The 16,340-nt window shown below is 35.8% G+C and overlaps 1 protein-coding gene across 4 annotated transcripts in view; it reads left to right on the top strand.

Moving 5' to 3' along the window:
• The window catches only part of LOC114256370 (xanthine dehydrogenase 1), a 74,083-nt gene extending 61,011 nt beyond the window's left edge, over positions 1-13,072 (top strand). For all 4 annotated transcript variants that reach the window (XM_082907205.1, XM_082907202.1, XM_082907203.1 and 1 more), the window contains 3 exons: positions 5,041-5,277; positions 10,684-10,857; positions 12,641-13,072. In XM_082907205.1, the coding sequence (XP_082763331.1) occupies positions 5,041-5,277; positions 10,684-10,857; positions 12,641-12,883 (654 nt within the window). In that variant the 3' untranslated portion in view covers positions 12,884-13,072. The remainder of the gene's footprint in view (positions 1-5,040; positions 5,278-10,683; positions 10,858-12,640) is intronic.
• Positions 13,073-16,340: the final 3,268 nt, after the last annotated feature.

The following is a 16,340-nucleotide window of genomic DNA, read 5'->3' as shown; positions in this document are numbered from 1 at the left end:
GTCAACTTGGAAAACAACATAGAGCTTCTTTTGCTCCCAGTTTGAATAAAAGCTTAGTTCCTTTTTCATTAATACACTCTGATGTTTGGGGTCCCTCTCGTGTTCTGTCTGTGAAAGGTCATCGCTGGTTTGTTACATTTATTGATGATTTTTCTCGTGCTACTTGGGTGTATCTCATGAAAGATAAGAGTGAAGTTTTCTCTGTGTTTCGCACTTTTCATAAGATGATTTGTACTCAGTTTGGGACCACTATCAAAATATTTCGTTCTGATAATGGCGGGGAATACATAGATTCTGGGTTAGGACAATATTTCTCTACTCATGGCATTATCCATCAGACCTCTTGTACCAATACCCCTCAACAAAATGGGGTGGTCGAACGCAAGAATCGGCATCTTCTTGACATGGCTCGGTGCATGTGTTTTTTTATGAACGTGCCTCGACCCTATTGGGGCGACGCCGTTCTCACCGCTGCCTATCTTATTAATCGTCTCCCTACCCAGGTTTTGGGCAAACAGGCTCCGCTTCACGTCCTCCTCGGTTCTCAGTCCTTGTTTTCTATTCCTCCCAAAATATTTGGTTGTGTCTGTTTTGTCCATAATCACTCTCCCTCTCGTGGTAAGTTGGACCCTCGTTCCCTCAAGTGTGTTTTCCTTGGTTATTCTCCTACTCAAAAGGGGTATAAATGTTACCACCCTTCTTCTCGTAAGTGGTTTGTGTCCATGGATGTCACTTTCTTTGAGTCCCAGTCCTATTTCTTGTCCTCTCCGGTGTCCCCGTCCTCACTTCCGGGGGAGCCTTGGTATGAAGTGAGTCATGTGCCTCCTATGGTAGAAGTGAGTCCTGTGCCTCCTATGGTAGAAGTGAGTCCTGTGCTTCCTATGATAGAACCAGTTGTTCTTGCACCACCCTCTTCTACTGGAACTATAGAACCCACTGTCACCAAGAATAAGGATGGACATGTTTATATCCGGGACATCGACAGAAAACAAGTTAACTGGATACACGGGACCGTTTCTGCTACTCCACTGCCATCTCCTGCTTCTGATGAGAGTCTAGGTAATTTTGAATCTCGTGAGTCCATTGATCTTGATGTTCCTATTGCCAAAAGAAATGGTGTGAGATCTTGTACTCAACATCCTATCTCACAGTTTGTATCATACTCTCATTTGTCATCCTCATATAGAGCATTTGTGTCCAATATTTCCTCTGTTAGCATTCCTAACCATTTTCAGGATGCTCTTGCTATCTCTGAGTGGAAACTAGCCATGATTGAGGAAATGAAAGCACTTAGGAAGAATGGCACTTGGGAATTGACTGAGTTACCTACGGGCAAACGACCTGTGGGCTGTAAATGGGTATATACTGTGAAACACAAAGCAGATGGGTCTATTGAGCGTTACAAGGCAAGACTTGTGGCAAAAGGGTTCACTCAGACATATGGCATTGATTATCAGGAGACCTTCGCACCCGTGGCTAAAATGAATTCAGTCAGAGTACTTCTTTCTCTAGCAGCTAATCTAGATTGGCCGCTTTATCAGTTTGATGTCAAGAATGCTTTTCTCCATGGTGACCTCGAAGAAGAAGTATATATGGACATTCCTCCGGGTTTTGAGAATCATCAAACAGAAGGGAAAGTATGCAAACTTCGGAAGTCATTATATGGTCTCAAACAGTCTCCAAGGGCTTGGTTTGAGAGATTCACTCAGGCTATGTTTAAATACGGCTTCAAACAAAGTCAGGCAGATCACACATTATTTGTGAAACATTCCTCATGCGGTAAGACTACAGCACTTATTGTTTATGTAGATGACATAGTTCTTACAGGCAATGATAGTGGGGAAATACCTCTGTTGAAGAAATATTTAGCCAAAGAGTTTAAAATCAAAGACTTGGGAAGCTTGAAGTATTTTTTGGGAATTGAAGTTGCTCGCTCTAAGGATGGGATATTTATCTCACAGAGAAAATATGTGCTTGACCTGTTGAAGGAAACTGGGATGCTTGGCTGCAAGGCATGTGCCACCCCACTGGAACCCAATCAGAAATTGGGGGATGATGAAGGAGGAGAAGCTGTGGATAGGGGGAGCTATCAACGTTTAGTTGGTAAGCTCATTTACCTATCTCACTCCCGTCCTGATATTGCTGTTGCTGTCAGTGTAGTTAGTCAGTTTATGCATGCTCCTCATCTGATTCACTTTGAGGCTGTCATGAGAATCTTGAGGTATTTGAAGTCTGCTCCTGGTAAGGGTCTTTTTTTTTCAAAGTATGATAATCTTCGTGTAGAAGCCTATACAGATGCTGACTGGGCTGGGTCAGTAACTGATAGGAGATCAACTTCAGGGTATTGCACATTTGTCGGCGGCAACCTAGTTACTTGGAGGAGTAAGAAACAGAATGTGGTTGCCAGGTCAAGTGCAGAAGCTGAGTTTAGAGCTATGGCACAAGGTGTGTGTGAACTTTTATGGATCAAATTATTGTTGAGTGATCTAGGTATTGCTCAGACGGACTCCATGCGGTTATACTGTGATAATAAGGCCGCCATCAACATTGCTCATAATCCCGTTCAACATGACAGGACAAAACATGTTGAGATTGATCGCCACTTCATTAAGGAGAAACTCACTAGTGGTACCATTTGTACTCCTTTTGTTCAGTCTGGTGAACAACTTGCTGACATTCTCACCAAGGGAATTGGGAATAAACCGTTTCATGACATATTAGGCAAGCTGGGCATGAAAGATATCTTCGCACCAGCTTGAGGGGGAGTGTTGACATATTATAATCACCGAAAGGCACTTAGCATATTATATTAGCCGAAAGTCTCTAAGATCTGTAATCATTTTTACGCACTCAGGGATCATCTTGTAATTGTCTTCTTTGTAAACCCTAAATCTTCATTTATAAATAAGGGGTGATATCTCATCATACCCTAAGCTGGTTACCCAAGCTTCACATGGCTCTACTTGGCAAATGGTTATGGAGATTTCTAGTTGAGAGTGATTGACTTTGGCATTCTGTAATTAGAAGCAAGTATGGGACTCAAGATAATGGAATGGATTCACAAGTGCTTTTGAGGGGCAATTCTTGGGCTCCTTGGAAGTCAATTTCTCAAATCTATTCACTTTGGTCTCGTTTTGTTTTTGTAAGGGTGGGGAATGAGGAACTTGTTCATTTTTGGAAGGATGTTTGGGTGGGCTCTTCCTTCTTTGCTTCGGATTTTCCATATCTATATAGGGTGGTTCGGTCTCATAATTGTTCTGTCGCTTCCATTGCTTGCTCTTTTTTAGTTCCTATCTCTTGGAATTTTAATTTTTCTAGAAATCTCAATGACAGAGAGACTGCACAGTTGACATTTTTGTTGTCAAGACTTGACCACTTTTCTTTGTCTCCTCTTGTGGTAGATAAGAGACTTTGGGCTCTTCATTCATCGGGTATTTTTTCTTGCAAGTTCTTTTTCAACAAAATCATTGATATTCCTCATGTCCATCACTTTTCTTTTTGTAAAAGAATTTGGAAAGCTTGTGTGCCTCTTAAGGTGAAGGTGTTCATGTGGTCTTTGGTTCATGGAGGCATTCTGACAAATGATACGTTGCAAAAAAGGAGACCTAATCGTTGTCTAAGTCCTCAATGGTGCATTATGTGTTGTAAGGATAGTGAATCTATAGATCATTTATTTTTGCATTATCCAGTTGCTTTGAGCTTACGGTGTAGGTCGTTTCTTTTGAAGGATGTTTTGTGGGTGGCACCAAGAGGCAGTGCACAAATGCTACTAATTGATTTTCATGATTTTAGAGGATTGAAGAGGACTGAGGTGTTATGGTCTTCTGCCGTCTTTGCAACCTTTTGGGTGTTATGATTAGAGAGGAATGCACGTGTTTTTGAAGAAAATCTCGAGATGTGAATTTGCAGCGGGATAAAGTTTGTTACTTAGCTTCCTTTTAGGCTTCGATGATTTGAAGGGAGTTCCGTTGTTTTTGTTAGCTAGAGGTTTAGTGTCGGTGTGTTCCATGTAAGAGTTTTTTATAGATAAGGTGTTTGTGATGTCTACGTATTTTCTTTTGTTTTCTTTGTTTCTCTTTTGTTGAGGTTGTTGAATATATGAATTAGAATATTTTTATTTATAGTAGATTTTATAAAATCCGTGATTGTATAAATCACGAATTTAGTGCCTTGTTTATATTGTTTCCTAAATTTTATCATGAATGTATTATATATACATGGCCTCTACCTCATTCATAGGTAAGCTAAACACTTTCTTTCCATTCTATTGAGGATGCCTCAACCTCGTCTCTCTCTCTATCTTCTTCTTCTTCTTCTTCTTTTTTTTTTTTTTGTTGTTGTGATTAATCAATAAAATTTGTCAAAAAAAAAAAAAAAAAATGATTCCGACGATTCTGACTTGGAATCAGAAAATTCTTTTGAATTTACGATTCCATTGTGCGATTTGAATCGTTCTATACAAAAATCGTACGAATCGTATCGCGAATCGTATGATTCAGGCAGCCATGATAACTCTTTTTTCGTGTGATTATTTGATACTAAAATTTGTTGCATCTATATGCTATTGCAATAGTCACTTGTAGGCTCCCATTATAACAGTACAGACTGATTGGACTTCAAACTCCTACGAGAGCTCATGATAGACTCTCCTCTAGATCCTGTAGATGGTGGATGGTGGGTGGAATGGAAGGAGTGCATCCTTGTTAACCAAGCCAGTAATTTTTTTATGAAAGTAATTTGGTAACACAAGGATCAAAATCCTACATCAGGTTGACAAGCCAGTATTTTGGTCTCCATAATTACTTGAGGAAAAGTTGAAAGTAATTTGACAACCAAATAGCCTTATTTTGGGAAGAAAATAGGTAGACATAACTCTGAAAGAGTGGGTGCTTATTGTAATATGATGTAATACATTTCTTAACATGCTCCTTTTCTCAATGGACTAGTTCACATGTTCATTTTAAGGTTGTTCAGTTAATGATCAGGGATAGGCTAATTTTTTATCACTGAGAAACTGGCTTGTGTTTCAATTATTTTCAGCTGGCAACTGCATGTTATATGGAGCGAATTGATCTCTCTGCTCATGGATTTTACATTACACCTGATATCGGATTTGACTGGAAAACTGGTAAAGGAAATCCCTTCAGGTACTTCACCTATGGGGCTGCGTTTGCAGAGGTCGAAATTGACACATTGACTGGGGATTTCCACACAAGGACAGCAAACATTTTCCTTGATCTTGGATATTCTATCAATCCAGCAATTGATGTTGGACAGGTTTCCCCCTTCTCTTGCTTTTATTCTTTTTTTGTGAAAATGTTAGTGTTGCAAATTGAGAGTTTATTCATCATGATGGGGATTATTTTTTTTGGGATAGAAATGGCAAGCACTGTTTTTAATGCCTGTTTTCCTCTTCATGCAAAATAGAAGCGGTGGATCCAACTTCTCAATTTTGTTATATATAAAATTTTGCTTTGGATTACAAACAATGGCATGTATGGAGAAGTCTAGACCATTTTACTGGCAACAAATTACATGAAAATAGGCTCAAGTAGTAATTATTGCAGTGAGGCATATGCTTTCTTTATGCTGGAAAAGTTGGACTAGAACAATTTTCATATAAGATTTTTTGTTAGGTTCTTTTTTCTATAGGTAAAGAAAAAAAATCATCAAAAGCACCAAAAGGGGTGCAACCTCTATACATGAGTATACAAGGTCAGTATAAAGTAGTAACAAAGTTAAGCTCCGCTATAAAATCTATAAGGAATATTGAAAAAAAAAAAGGAAAAAAATTCTCTAATTTGAAAATGAAAACTATGCAGTAGTAACTAACCCGAGGATTGACCTCTACATTATCCATTGTACACTGGATGTAGAAAAAGAAAGTTCCATACATCATGAATCACCACACAATGAGATGGTGATACATGGATGCCTCTTCGTTTCTACACATATAGAATCAATTGGGAATGAGATATAGACTCAGGTATCAGTGTCAGGTCCAGGTGTGTACTTAGGGGTTGAACCCACCAAACCTCTAATTGAAGTATATGTGGACTCAACAAAAAAAGGGTCGTCTTTTTTTAAAAATTATGATTTTAATTATTTAATTTTTTATATCTTTAATCTATTTTGTGGGATACAAAAATGTTTCTTGTAACATGTTGAAAACTAACTATATAGCAATTATACAACAAAAAATAAATGCAATGACAGTGTTAAATACAAATATGTAACAAAACAACTGATTAGTAAGTTTGCTAAGTGCATATCTGATGGGAAGTATTGGACACATACCCTATATCCTTATCTAAGCGTCAAGTGTCCGACATACTTGATTTATTTTGACGAGTCCATGTAAAATAGTTGGTGACCAAGGCTGCATTGGTTTGTGGGACTAAACGGGCGAGATTGGCTATATTCCCCGTGGACCATTTATTTCTGCCAAAAAGGGGGCAGCTAAATTATTTGGTTTGGATAAGTTATCACATGTATGTGGGATAAGACAATGTCCCACATAAGTTTGTCCTAGGATTAGGTGAATGGTGGGACAAGGCTTGGGATGAAATCCAACACTGTTAAGTGTGTAAATATCTTTTCCCATCCAACCCCAAAACACCAAATAATTGTTTTGTTAAAGTTTGTTTGATTTGGGGGGTTGGGGGGGGGGGGGGGGGGATTATTAACTGTGCGGATTGTTTATCCCATGGAGGGAGATGTCCATCGTTTGATTGGATTTTTAGTCCGCCGGACATGGAGTCTCCATATCTCTCATATGAGAGACTAAACAATCCGAGGGTGAGGGGTTGGGGCGGGGGGATTTTTTTCGTGGGATTGGTATCCCATGGGACTAATGTATGAAATGTCCATTTTACCCTCATGCTATTACTTAGTAAACAATTGAAAAAGGGTAAAATAGTCTTTTGAAAATTTATAAATTATTTTTTTAGTATTGTTAATTTAAAATTATATATTAAATAAAAATATTAAATTATAAATTAAATTTAATTAAAAATAAAAAATAAAAAATTATGGCCTTATAAATTAATTTTTTTTAGTGTTAAAAAAATTAAATTATAGATTACAAATTTAGAATTATATATTAAATAAAAAATATAAATTATAAATTACAAGGGTAAAATAGTCTTTGAACATTTATTCTTATCCAGTCCGTCCAACCAAATATTAGATTTACTAAAAATAGTCCTTTCCAGACATCTAATCCCATGAGAAAACAAATACGGGATACACATCCAATCCAACCAAATAGTCTGGGGGATTCACAGTCTCAGGATTCAAGTCCGATGGATTCTAATCCCCTTTTATCCAGTCTGTCCAATCAAACACACCCTTATATCTGCGAACTTTCATGTTGGAAGATTATGGAGTATAAAGAATATTGATTATGCTTATTATTTTTGGGTTCAGAGAACTGCGAAGTGTTTTCAGTGCACACTCCTGCTTGTCCCAATAGAAACCCTTAATTCCCAAGGACACAAAAATTATTAGAAAAAATAGATCATGTAATTAATCATACAAACAGATAAAGGGCTATTTATGAGAGAATCTAATTTGCCAACGAACCTTTTCCTATTACTTTGACAAAAGGCCTGTTTTCTCATACTGGCATAATATACAACTGTTAGTCATTTGCTGTCTTCTAATATATTGTCAATTAGATTCAACTGGGAAGTCAGTGGTGGTTTTTTCTGTTATAATTTTCCAAGAATTATGAATGAACTTACTACCTAGCTAGTTATATATGACTGATTAAAATTGGGCTGGATATCAAAGAAAGCTCCCAAGTATCCATGAAAAGAGTTTTGTCAAGGAATTAATGCCACTGTTGTTATCTTTCAGCCTTGATTTATCCATTAAGAATTTTTGATTTATAGATCAGAGTTATTTCATCTTTTTTGGGGGTGAAATTTTATATTTTGTGAATTTTTTCTGGGATGCTGAACCAACTTAACAAGGGTGTAGTTTTTGTGCTTTGCATGGACTTTCTTTGCCCCATGATGGAAAGATTGTGGTGTCAGACTGGTTGTTTAGTTCAAGTCTCTAAACTTGCAAAGTTTGGTTCATAGTAGTTTGTAGGCATCATTCCTACTGGCATAGTGTGGAACTGTTTATGTGGTCCATAGTAAAAATTCATGCTGAGTTTATTTATTTTATTTTTTTTGATAAGTAAGCAAATATTATTAAGAAAGCATCAAGACGTAGATACCCATAGAAACTGGGATGCGCAATCAAAATTTTGCTAATCAAATTTAATGAGTGGAGAAATATTAACAAACTTGATACTATTTGTGCTCGACTCTGGCGTGCATGTGATGCAAGCATTTGATATTTGCTAGCATCATATTTTAACAGTTGACTTGAGGAACAATAAAAAAAATAAAATAAGAATGGAATAGAGAAGAGGGAAAGAAGAGAGAGGTGAGAACGCATTAGTAAAATTATGGTTTGGGTGAGATTGACAGGTATTTCACAAAACTAAAATGTATAATCAAGAAATGCGGTTGAGTCCTATGCCTTCACAAAATCAAGGACTTCTTTGGACGCAATTGATGGAAGGAAACAAACACAAACTAGAACTGGAATTAAAGATAAAATTGAACCTGTCACTGAATTACAAGAACCAGAAACAAGAACCAAGTTACAGGTTACAAACTATGATCTAACCGCTACACTAAGTTGCAAGAAAACTACTCCTAATGACTAACCGACTCTACTCCTAAATTTCTCAAGTGTTGTGAATGGGATTGAATGATGCTTTCTTCTTCGAAATCCCTACTTTTGATCCTTTGCTTTGGCCACAACTGCTGCAGCCACGTGTCCTCCTTGATCTCTGCAAATGTTCTCATTCCACTGCCTGGAATAACTGCCCACTTGCTTCAACCGTCTGTAACTGTTCTTCCTTCACATGCTTTGCTTTATCTGGTCACATGCTCTCAAGGAAGCACGGGTGCGGGTACGAGTACGGTACGGGTACGCCGATTCGGCAAAACTCAAAAAAAGTATGATACGAGTATGGTTGAGGTACGGTGATATTTAAAAAAAAAAAAAATAATTATGGTTAAAAGATCCAACTTACAAATTAAAATTAAATATCAAAACTAAAAAAAATACTACTCATTTTCCTATAATTTAAAACCATTAAGCGTTAAAAACAATATTTGTGAAATCTCTCACTTTGACATGTTATGCACTATGAATTTGTGATCATAATTTATTTTTAAAATCTTTATTTTTGCTCATCAATTTGCTATTTTTATAGGATGAGACCAAAGAAATAACAAGAGACCAAAGAAAGATTTAAAGTTAATTGCCAACAGTAAGGGAAAAAAAATTCTTAATTGGGGCAGGTTGTCAATTGCAATTTGCATAATACATAAAATTGCATCATTCCCAACCACTACTAATCAACTAACACAATATCAATTTTTAATGTTTTGTGCATAAACTTTAGAAGTTTGTTATGATGAAAGACTTTATAAAGAAATTCTAGGAGGATCTGAAGCAAAAGCATAATGCATAGTCATACACAGAACTATCCTTTATAGGCCTTGCTATTTTTTTTGGTTCAAATTGCTTTTTAAAAACATCAAAATCATTTGCTGATATGCTTATACAATTCATACAGATAGACAGGACAGCAGAGAAACATCAAAATTACTGATCTACAATGGCACAAAAAAAAAATTAAAAAAATAATAATAATAATTGCTGATTTGCAAGGGCGCAAAAAAAAAAAAAAAAAAAAAAAAAAAAAATCTTGGCGTACCCACGCCGTACCCATGGCGTATCCAAATGAGCCAAACATACCAGACCCTCTTTTGGCGTACCCGGTACGCGTACCGCCGTACCGGTACGCGTACCCGCACCCAATAAGTACCCGGTACTCGTACGGCACTATTTTTGGAGTACCCGTGCTTCAGAGCATGATGCTCTAAATGCAATCCTTGCATTGAAACACCTGTCCATCTTGCATCCTTCCATTTCCAATCATCAAAACAAACAGCCTTTGGCCATGTCAGCATCTTTGTCGACAAACCAAATTGCATATTTCAAGTACCAAAAGAAAGTTATAAGAAAATAGAGAATAGGGTTCCCTCCCTTAATCCCTTATATTTATACTTATATAGGTGATTACAAAACTACCCTCCTAGCAAATACGGAACTAACAAACACATGGTTGGCTCGGTCAAACATGCTATTGTTGCATTCTGGATAAATGAAAGAAATTTGCAATCTATTTAGTTCACATTTATTTAATGTATGCTGGTGTTACTCAATGTTCAAATCCAATAAATAAGCTATATCAGGACATGATATTTTGGGTGAATGACCATCCCACCTGATTTAGTGTCTCGTCTTGTAAACTTCAAGAATGCATATTTGTTCTTCTGCCTGACATGACCGGATAATTAGTATTAATTATTATTATCTATAAAGTATGTTTGTATTAAACATAGTAGTCATTCCGATGATGGCTTATCATTACAATTTGGAATTTGCACCTGAAATTGTGTTGACATGTTATAGGTTGTTTTCTTTGGATGTGCAAATGACATAGAATGATTTATTAAGCAAACTTTGGATGACCCCAAAACTGTGCTGTTGAGTTATTGTTTAAATAGGGAAGTTGTATCTTCTGTTAACATGGTAATTTTGGCACAGATTGAAGGAGCATTTATACAAGGCATGGGATGGGTAGCCTTGGAAGAGCTAAAATGGGGTGATGCTGCCCATAGGTGGATTCGACCTGGCTCTTTGTATACGTGTGGGCCTGGAAGTTACAAAATTCCTTCCTTGAATGACGTTCCTTTCAAATTCAGCATTTCACTTCTAAAGGTAAATACAATAGTCCCGTAAAAGTGTTTCCGATGTGCCATAGAAAAGAAATTGTTTCTTTTGTGTTTTACATTAGTGCACACGGATGGATATGGGTGAAATGAAGAATTCTTTGTAGTCATCAAAATTATGACTCAAAACCTCAGAAATATTTAGCAACTACTAATATTCTAGACTAACTATGATTTCCAATTTTACTCCAATCATTATAGAGAACTTTAATGACTTTCTAATTCTACTTCAGTATCAAAATAGGAAATTTGGACTTTTGACTACTAAGATTATTCTAGATACAATAAAACACATATAAAATGACCCATTTAATAACTTGACCCAAAATAAAATCCATGGGCAACCCTACAACCCATGTCCAGCAGAACTAAAATTATCATAATATCCTTAACTACTAAACTACCATGGACGCTTCTATAGGACCACTGGACTTTGTGTTGGGCTTCCACAGCCTATCATACTTGTTTAACCATGCAATAGATGTTGCATCAGCAATAGTCCCTTCGCCTTTCATAGGTTGTCGCTTTCCATTTCCCAATTTGACTTGGGACGAGATTGAAATTGTCCATTTGGACAAAGCATTTTTGGTTCCCTGTTATGTGGTTATACTTTTTCAACAATTTCTCTCTCTTGGATAGTGCCTCCATAACTTCTTATTTTTTTATTTTTTTGAACAGCCATAACTTCTTATTTGATTTATAATTTATGCAATTCTTATGGAAAAATATTGAATGGTCTCTTTTTCTTTCATGGTCAGATTATCAAAATCATGCCATAAAGACTAAAGTTTAATAGAGATGACTTTTTCAGATTCTTAAAATTCTTACTTCAAGATTTCCCAAGCATCTCTAGAATATTTTGCACCTACTATTCTAGGAAAAAAGATTCGCTTACCCTTGTTATATGTTGAGTGAAGCCTTTACCCCCCCGCCACCAACCCCCCCCCCCCCCCCTTCTCTTTGTACCTCTTTTATTTGCCTTGTATCAATGATGCTAATGTTTCGTGATCGCCTTGAACAAGGAAACCAACCTCCACTATCTTCGATAGATCTTGAGAAATAACGAGGGTCTTCATTTGAATACACCAATAATCATAAATTTCTCCATCAAATGTGGGTATTAGATTTGGAGTATAGTTTGAAAGTGGTGGTGTTAGAAATTGTGGCCATGGACAGTTTAGAATAAAGAGTAGAAACAACTGTGGTTTGACTCTAATACCAAAAATATGTTGGGTGTAAAGTGAATTTTTATTGTGGAGAGAGAAAAGTTCGCTAAATATATTAAGAGAGCCAAAATTCTAGAGAGAGAAATTGAGTGATCTGAGATTGATATATCAATCATTGATAATGGCATCATCACCTTTCCAAACTCAATTTGTGACTCACTAGAGGCTTGGGAAACACGGAGAAGATGTGTACAAATGAAATATCCAATGACAGACTGTACTTTTGGATTTTTCAAAAGGATTTTGGCCTCCCAATCCATCTCGTGGACTTGATTTTTGCAAATAAACGAAGTTTTTTATTTTTATTTTTTTTATTCGGTTTCGTTTGTTTTTCTTTCTTTTCTTATTGGGAAGGGAGGAGGGTGTTGAGTTTTGTGAATATATAGGTAATTATTGTCATTAATTGAATTTTGATATTTGTTTCTTTTATCCTAGTTGTTTGAGTACATCTGGGATTATTTCATTGACCTTGTTCTTTGCTTTTGCCTATTTCTGAAGTCAAACTGGAAGTTCTATTGCTTATATATTTTTTTGGTGAACTGACAGGATGCTCCAAATGTAACGGCCATCCATTCATCGAAAGCTGTGGGTGAGCCTCCCTTCTTTCTTGCTTCATCCGTTTTCTTTGCCATCAAAGACGCCATTATAGCCGCAAGAGCAGAAGCAGGTTACGACGACTGGTTTCCTCTTGATAATCCTGCAACGCCTGAACGGATTCGGATGGCTTGTGCTGATGAATTTACCACACGATTTGTCAACTCAGATTTCCGCCCCAAACTTAGTGTTTGATGCAATATTTTACTGTTTTCTGTAATTTATTATACACCTGAAATCACAATTGGCATATTCTGATGACTTGGTCTAATGTGCTTTTCTGTGAGTCCAAGCATGATGAGTAATGCATATGAAATGATTATATGCTTAAATGGAACATTGTAATGTAAATTCACAAGTACTTAAAGTACATAAACATACAGTGTCTGTTTCTGTGTGTGTGTGTGTGTGTGTGTGTGTGTGTGGTGATATGATAATATGATAAAATGGTTGACATGTTCAGCTGCTGATGAAAATACAGAACAATTCAATGAAACTAGGCAAATGTTTCTTAGTGAATTGTGAGAAAATCTTAAGAGGTTAGTTGAAACTGCCACCCTTCGGCCTGCTTCATGAACAGTCTGGTGATTTCATTGCCCATGTTTTTTTATTGCTTCTTTCTCATTCTATTTTTTTCCCATCTCAATCTCTGTCTCTTTCAACCGACACTAACGGTTCATCTACTAAGTAATTTAAGTATAATAGACAATGAGAGTCGAATGATTTTGAGGTCCTTATTAGTCATTATTCCTGGCATTGACTGCATCTGTTTACGTTGTACGATTTAGACGTCTTGCATTTCCCGAGACGAAACCGGAGTGGATTTGTTGCTCAAGTGTTTTATATGGAATTTTTTATTTTTTACGAAGAATTCTTGTTTATTGTATATGATAAGGGTAAGAATTTAAAATATATATTCAATACTTGTATTCGATTTAAACATTTTCTATCAAAAAAAAAATTAAACGCTTGGTTTTTTATTTTTATTTTTATTGATGTCTAAAGCATAAGAAATTCACATTTACTAGTACAGCAATTATAGTAGTAAATTATCTTTATTGGATATGACAAAATAGTTTATAAAAACTTACTAGTAAAGATTATAAATTATAAATAAAATAACTTACCAGCAAATATGAACTGAAAAAATTGGTGATAAATCTAATTTAAATAGGGTGTAAGATATTAAGTCTAATGAATATTTTTTGTTAGTGAGAAGTTTACGCTTGTGAAATAGTTTGGTGACCAGTCTTAGAAGACATTTTGTTTTCAATTTTACCTCGACTTCATTTTTTTTTTCTTTGATGTGTTTTAATTTTTTATTGATTATCTATTCAAATTTATATCTATTTGTTTAAATTTTGTCTACATATTCAAATTTATATCTATCTGTTTAAATTTTTTAACTATTTGTTCAATTTTTTCCCCTATCTGTTCAATTTTTCTCATAAATTCTATCAATCTGTTCAATTTTTCCCTCAATTCTATTATTTGTTCAATTTTTTTTTTCAAAATTCTATATATTTGTTCAAAATTTTTGATCATCTGTTCAATTTTTTTTTTCTAAATTTAATCTATTTACTCAATTTTTTTCTTCTATATGTTGAAAATCTATGTCAATTTTTTTTTGTTTATCTGTTGCAATCATTATCATCAACATTAATTTTTCTCCAGATCTGTCTCATACATATACACACTGACAAATATACATACATACACTCACCAAATATATATATACACTCAAGATATACATACATACACACAAACACACACTCACAGATATACAAATAAAATTCAAATTCAACAACAAACAACCAAAATTACAAAATAATAATAATAATAATAATAATAATAATAATAATAATAATAATAATAAAAGGCAGAAGCAGCATATACGAATGAAAGAGATGGATTATGAAATCAAACTAGGATCAAAATAAATAAGAACAAAGCATTTTATTTAAAACATTCAATAAATAAGAACAAAGCATTTTATTTAAAACATTCATTTGATTAAAACTATTTAAATTAAAACATAACTTACAATTACAATTGTAGCAACTGCAAGGATCTTAACTAGGTGCAAAGGGAAAATCTGAAGGAGCACTCAGCACACTCTGGTTTTTCTTACAACAATGAAGGGGAAGAAAATTTTCGAATGCCTGAATGCTTACAATTGATTACAATATAAAGAAATAAAAAGCAGAACAATGAGTATGTGACTTTTGAAAGCAGTTGGCAGATCAAGCAGCAAAGGAGATGCTGTCGGATGCTTTCGGTGGAGTGATTGCACAGCTGAGCAGCCTTTAGCAAAAGTTGATTGGGTAAATAGTGACGGTGAACAGTAAAAGTGAACAGTAACTTTTACTATTCACTACTTTAGGTGGAACATGTGAATAAAGGAATCAATATAAATATAAATTAGCAGCTTTTCTCAAAGGAGTATTGATTGAAGCTAATTTGTATTTATAGGGAATCCTATGTTGATTAGGCAAATGGGTCCTGAGCATCTTGAAACTCTAGGCCTGAATACTGATTAGTTGATTCTTCAGAAGAATGTAAGCTGACTGAACCTTCTTTTGACTGGTCTGAACGGTCTGAACTGGAAGCAGATTGGGCTTCAGCTTGATCTGTAATTTGTCTTGCTAATTGGAGCAGTTCATCTCTGGATAGCTTGGGCTTGACCTTTGATTTAGCTTTGGGCTGAGCAGGAGGTGAAATGGGCTTAGCCGTAGCTTTGGACTTTGATTTGGATTTGGACTGGTCTTTGGGCTGGGCCGGAGCTGTAGAAGCTTTGGTCTTAGCCTTTGATTTTGAATGTGTTGATTGAACTGTTTTGGATTTGGGCTTGGAACCACTGGATGAGGGGCTTCCAAGATTGATTGGAGGAAGGCTGGGCTGACTTCTATGACTGATTGCAGCAGTTGGGATCTGCTGGGCTTTGACCATTGCAGGGGTTGGAGCACATTGATCAGATGGAAATTCTTCATGAACAATTTCAAATATGCGGGGCAAATTGAATTTAGCCCACCATTTAACTGAGTGATGTCGGATAATTATGTTACCATCAATCCCATAATGCCATTTGAATATCCAAGGGATTTTATACTTGGCTATAAAAATTAACAATAGTGGGAATGATTTCTGATGAGTGGTGAATGGGTAAACAGCAGCAAAATAGTTGATTAATTCAAGCAGATTATCAGGGAGGATATCTGAAATGGCACCATAGTGACTCCACCATCTCAGAAACCAGGAAGGTAATTTAGACTTGAATTTTTGATCAAATGAAATGAACCAAGAATGGCTAAAAGTTTCATTCTGGTACAAGAAAATCTTGAACCAGGCATCTATGTAATCATGGTAATTATACTGAATAGAATGACCAGGCAAATCACGAAGCTGGTATGGAGGACCCCATTCAGCTAAGGAAACAATGTTGTGAATATAAATGGAATGGTACAGAATCTTATAAGCATAAGTGCGATCTTGGATTGGTTTGATCAGGATTGATTGATGATGAAGCAAAATATCTTTGTAATAGGAGAGTGTTTTCTTTGGATGTGAAAGGGTGAAATGGCATCCAGGACCAAAATAGGATTTAGTAATGTCATTAAGGATTTGGCTCTTTGGGTGACTGGGTTCTTTATAG

Source organism: Camellia sinensis, chromosome 14 (assembly GCF_055761805.1).
Source record: "Camellia sinensis isolate YWXY chromosome 14, ASM5576180v1, whole genome shotgun sequence".
Taxonomy (NCBI): Eukaryota; Viridiplantae; Streptophyta; class Magnoliopsida; order Ericales; family Theaceae; genus Camellia; species Camellia sinensis.
The sequence above is the reverse complement of the archived record's forward strand: the minus strand, read 5'-3'. Positions and strand labels throughout refer to the sequence as shown.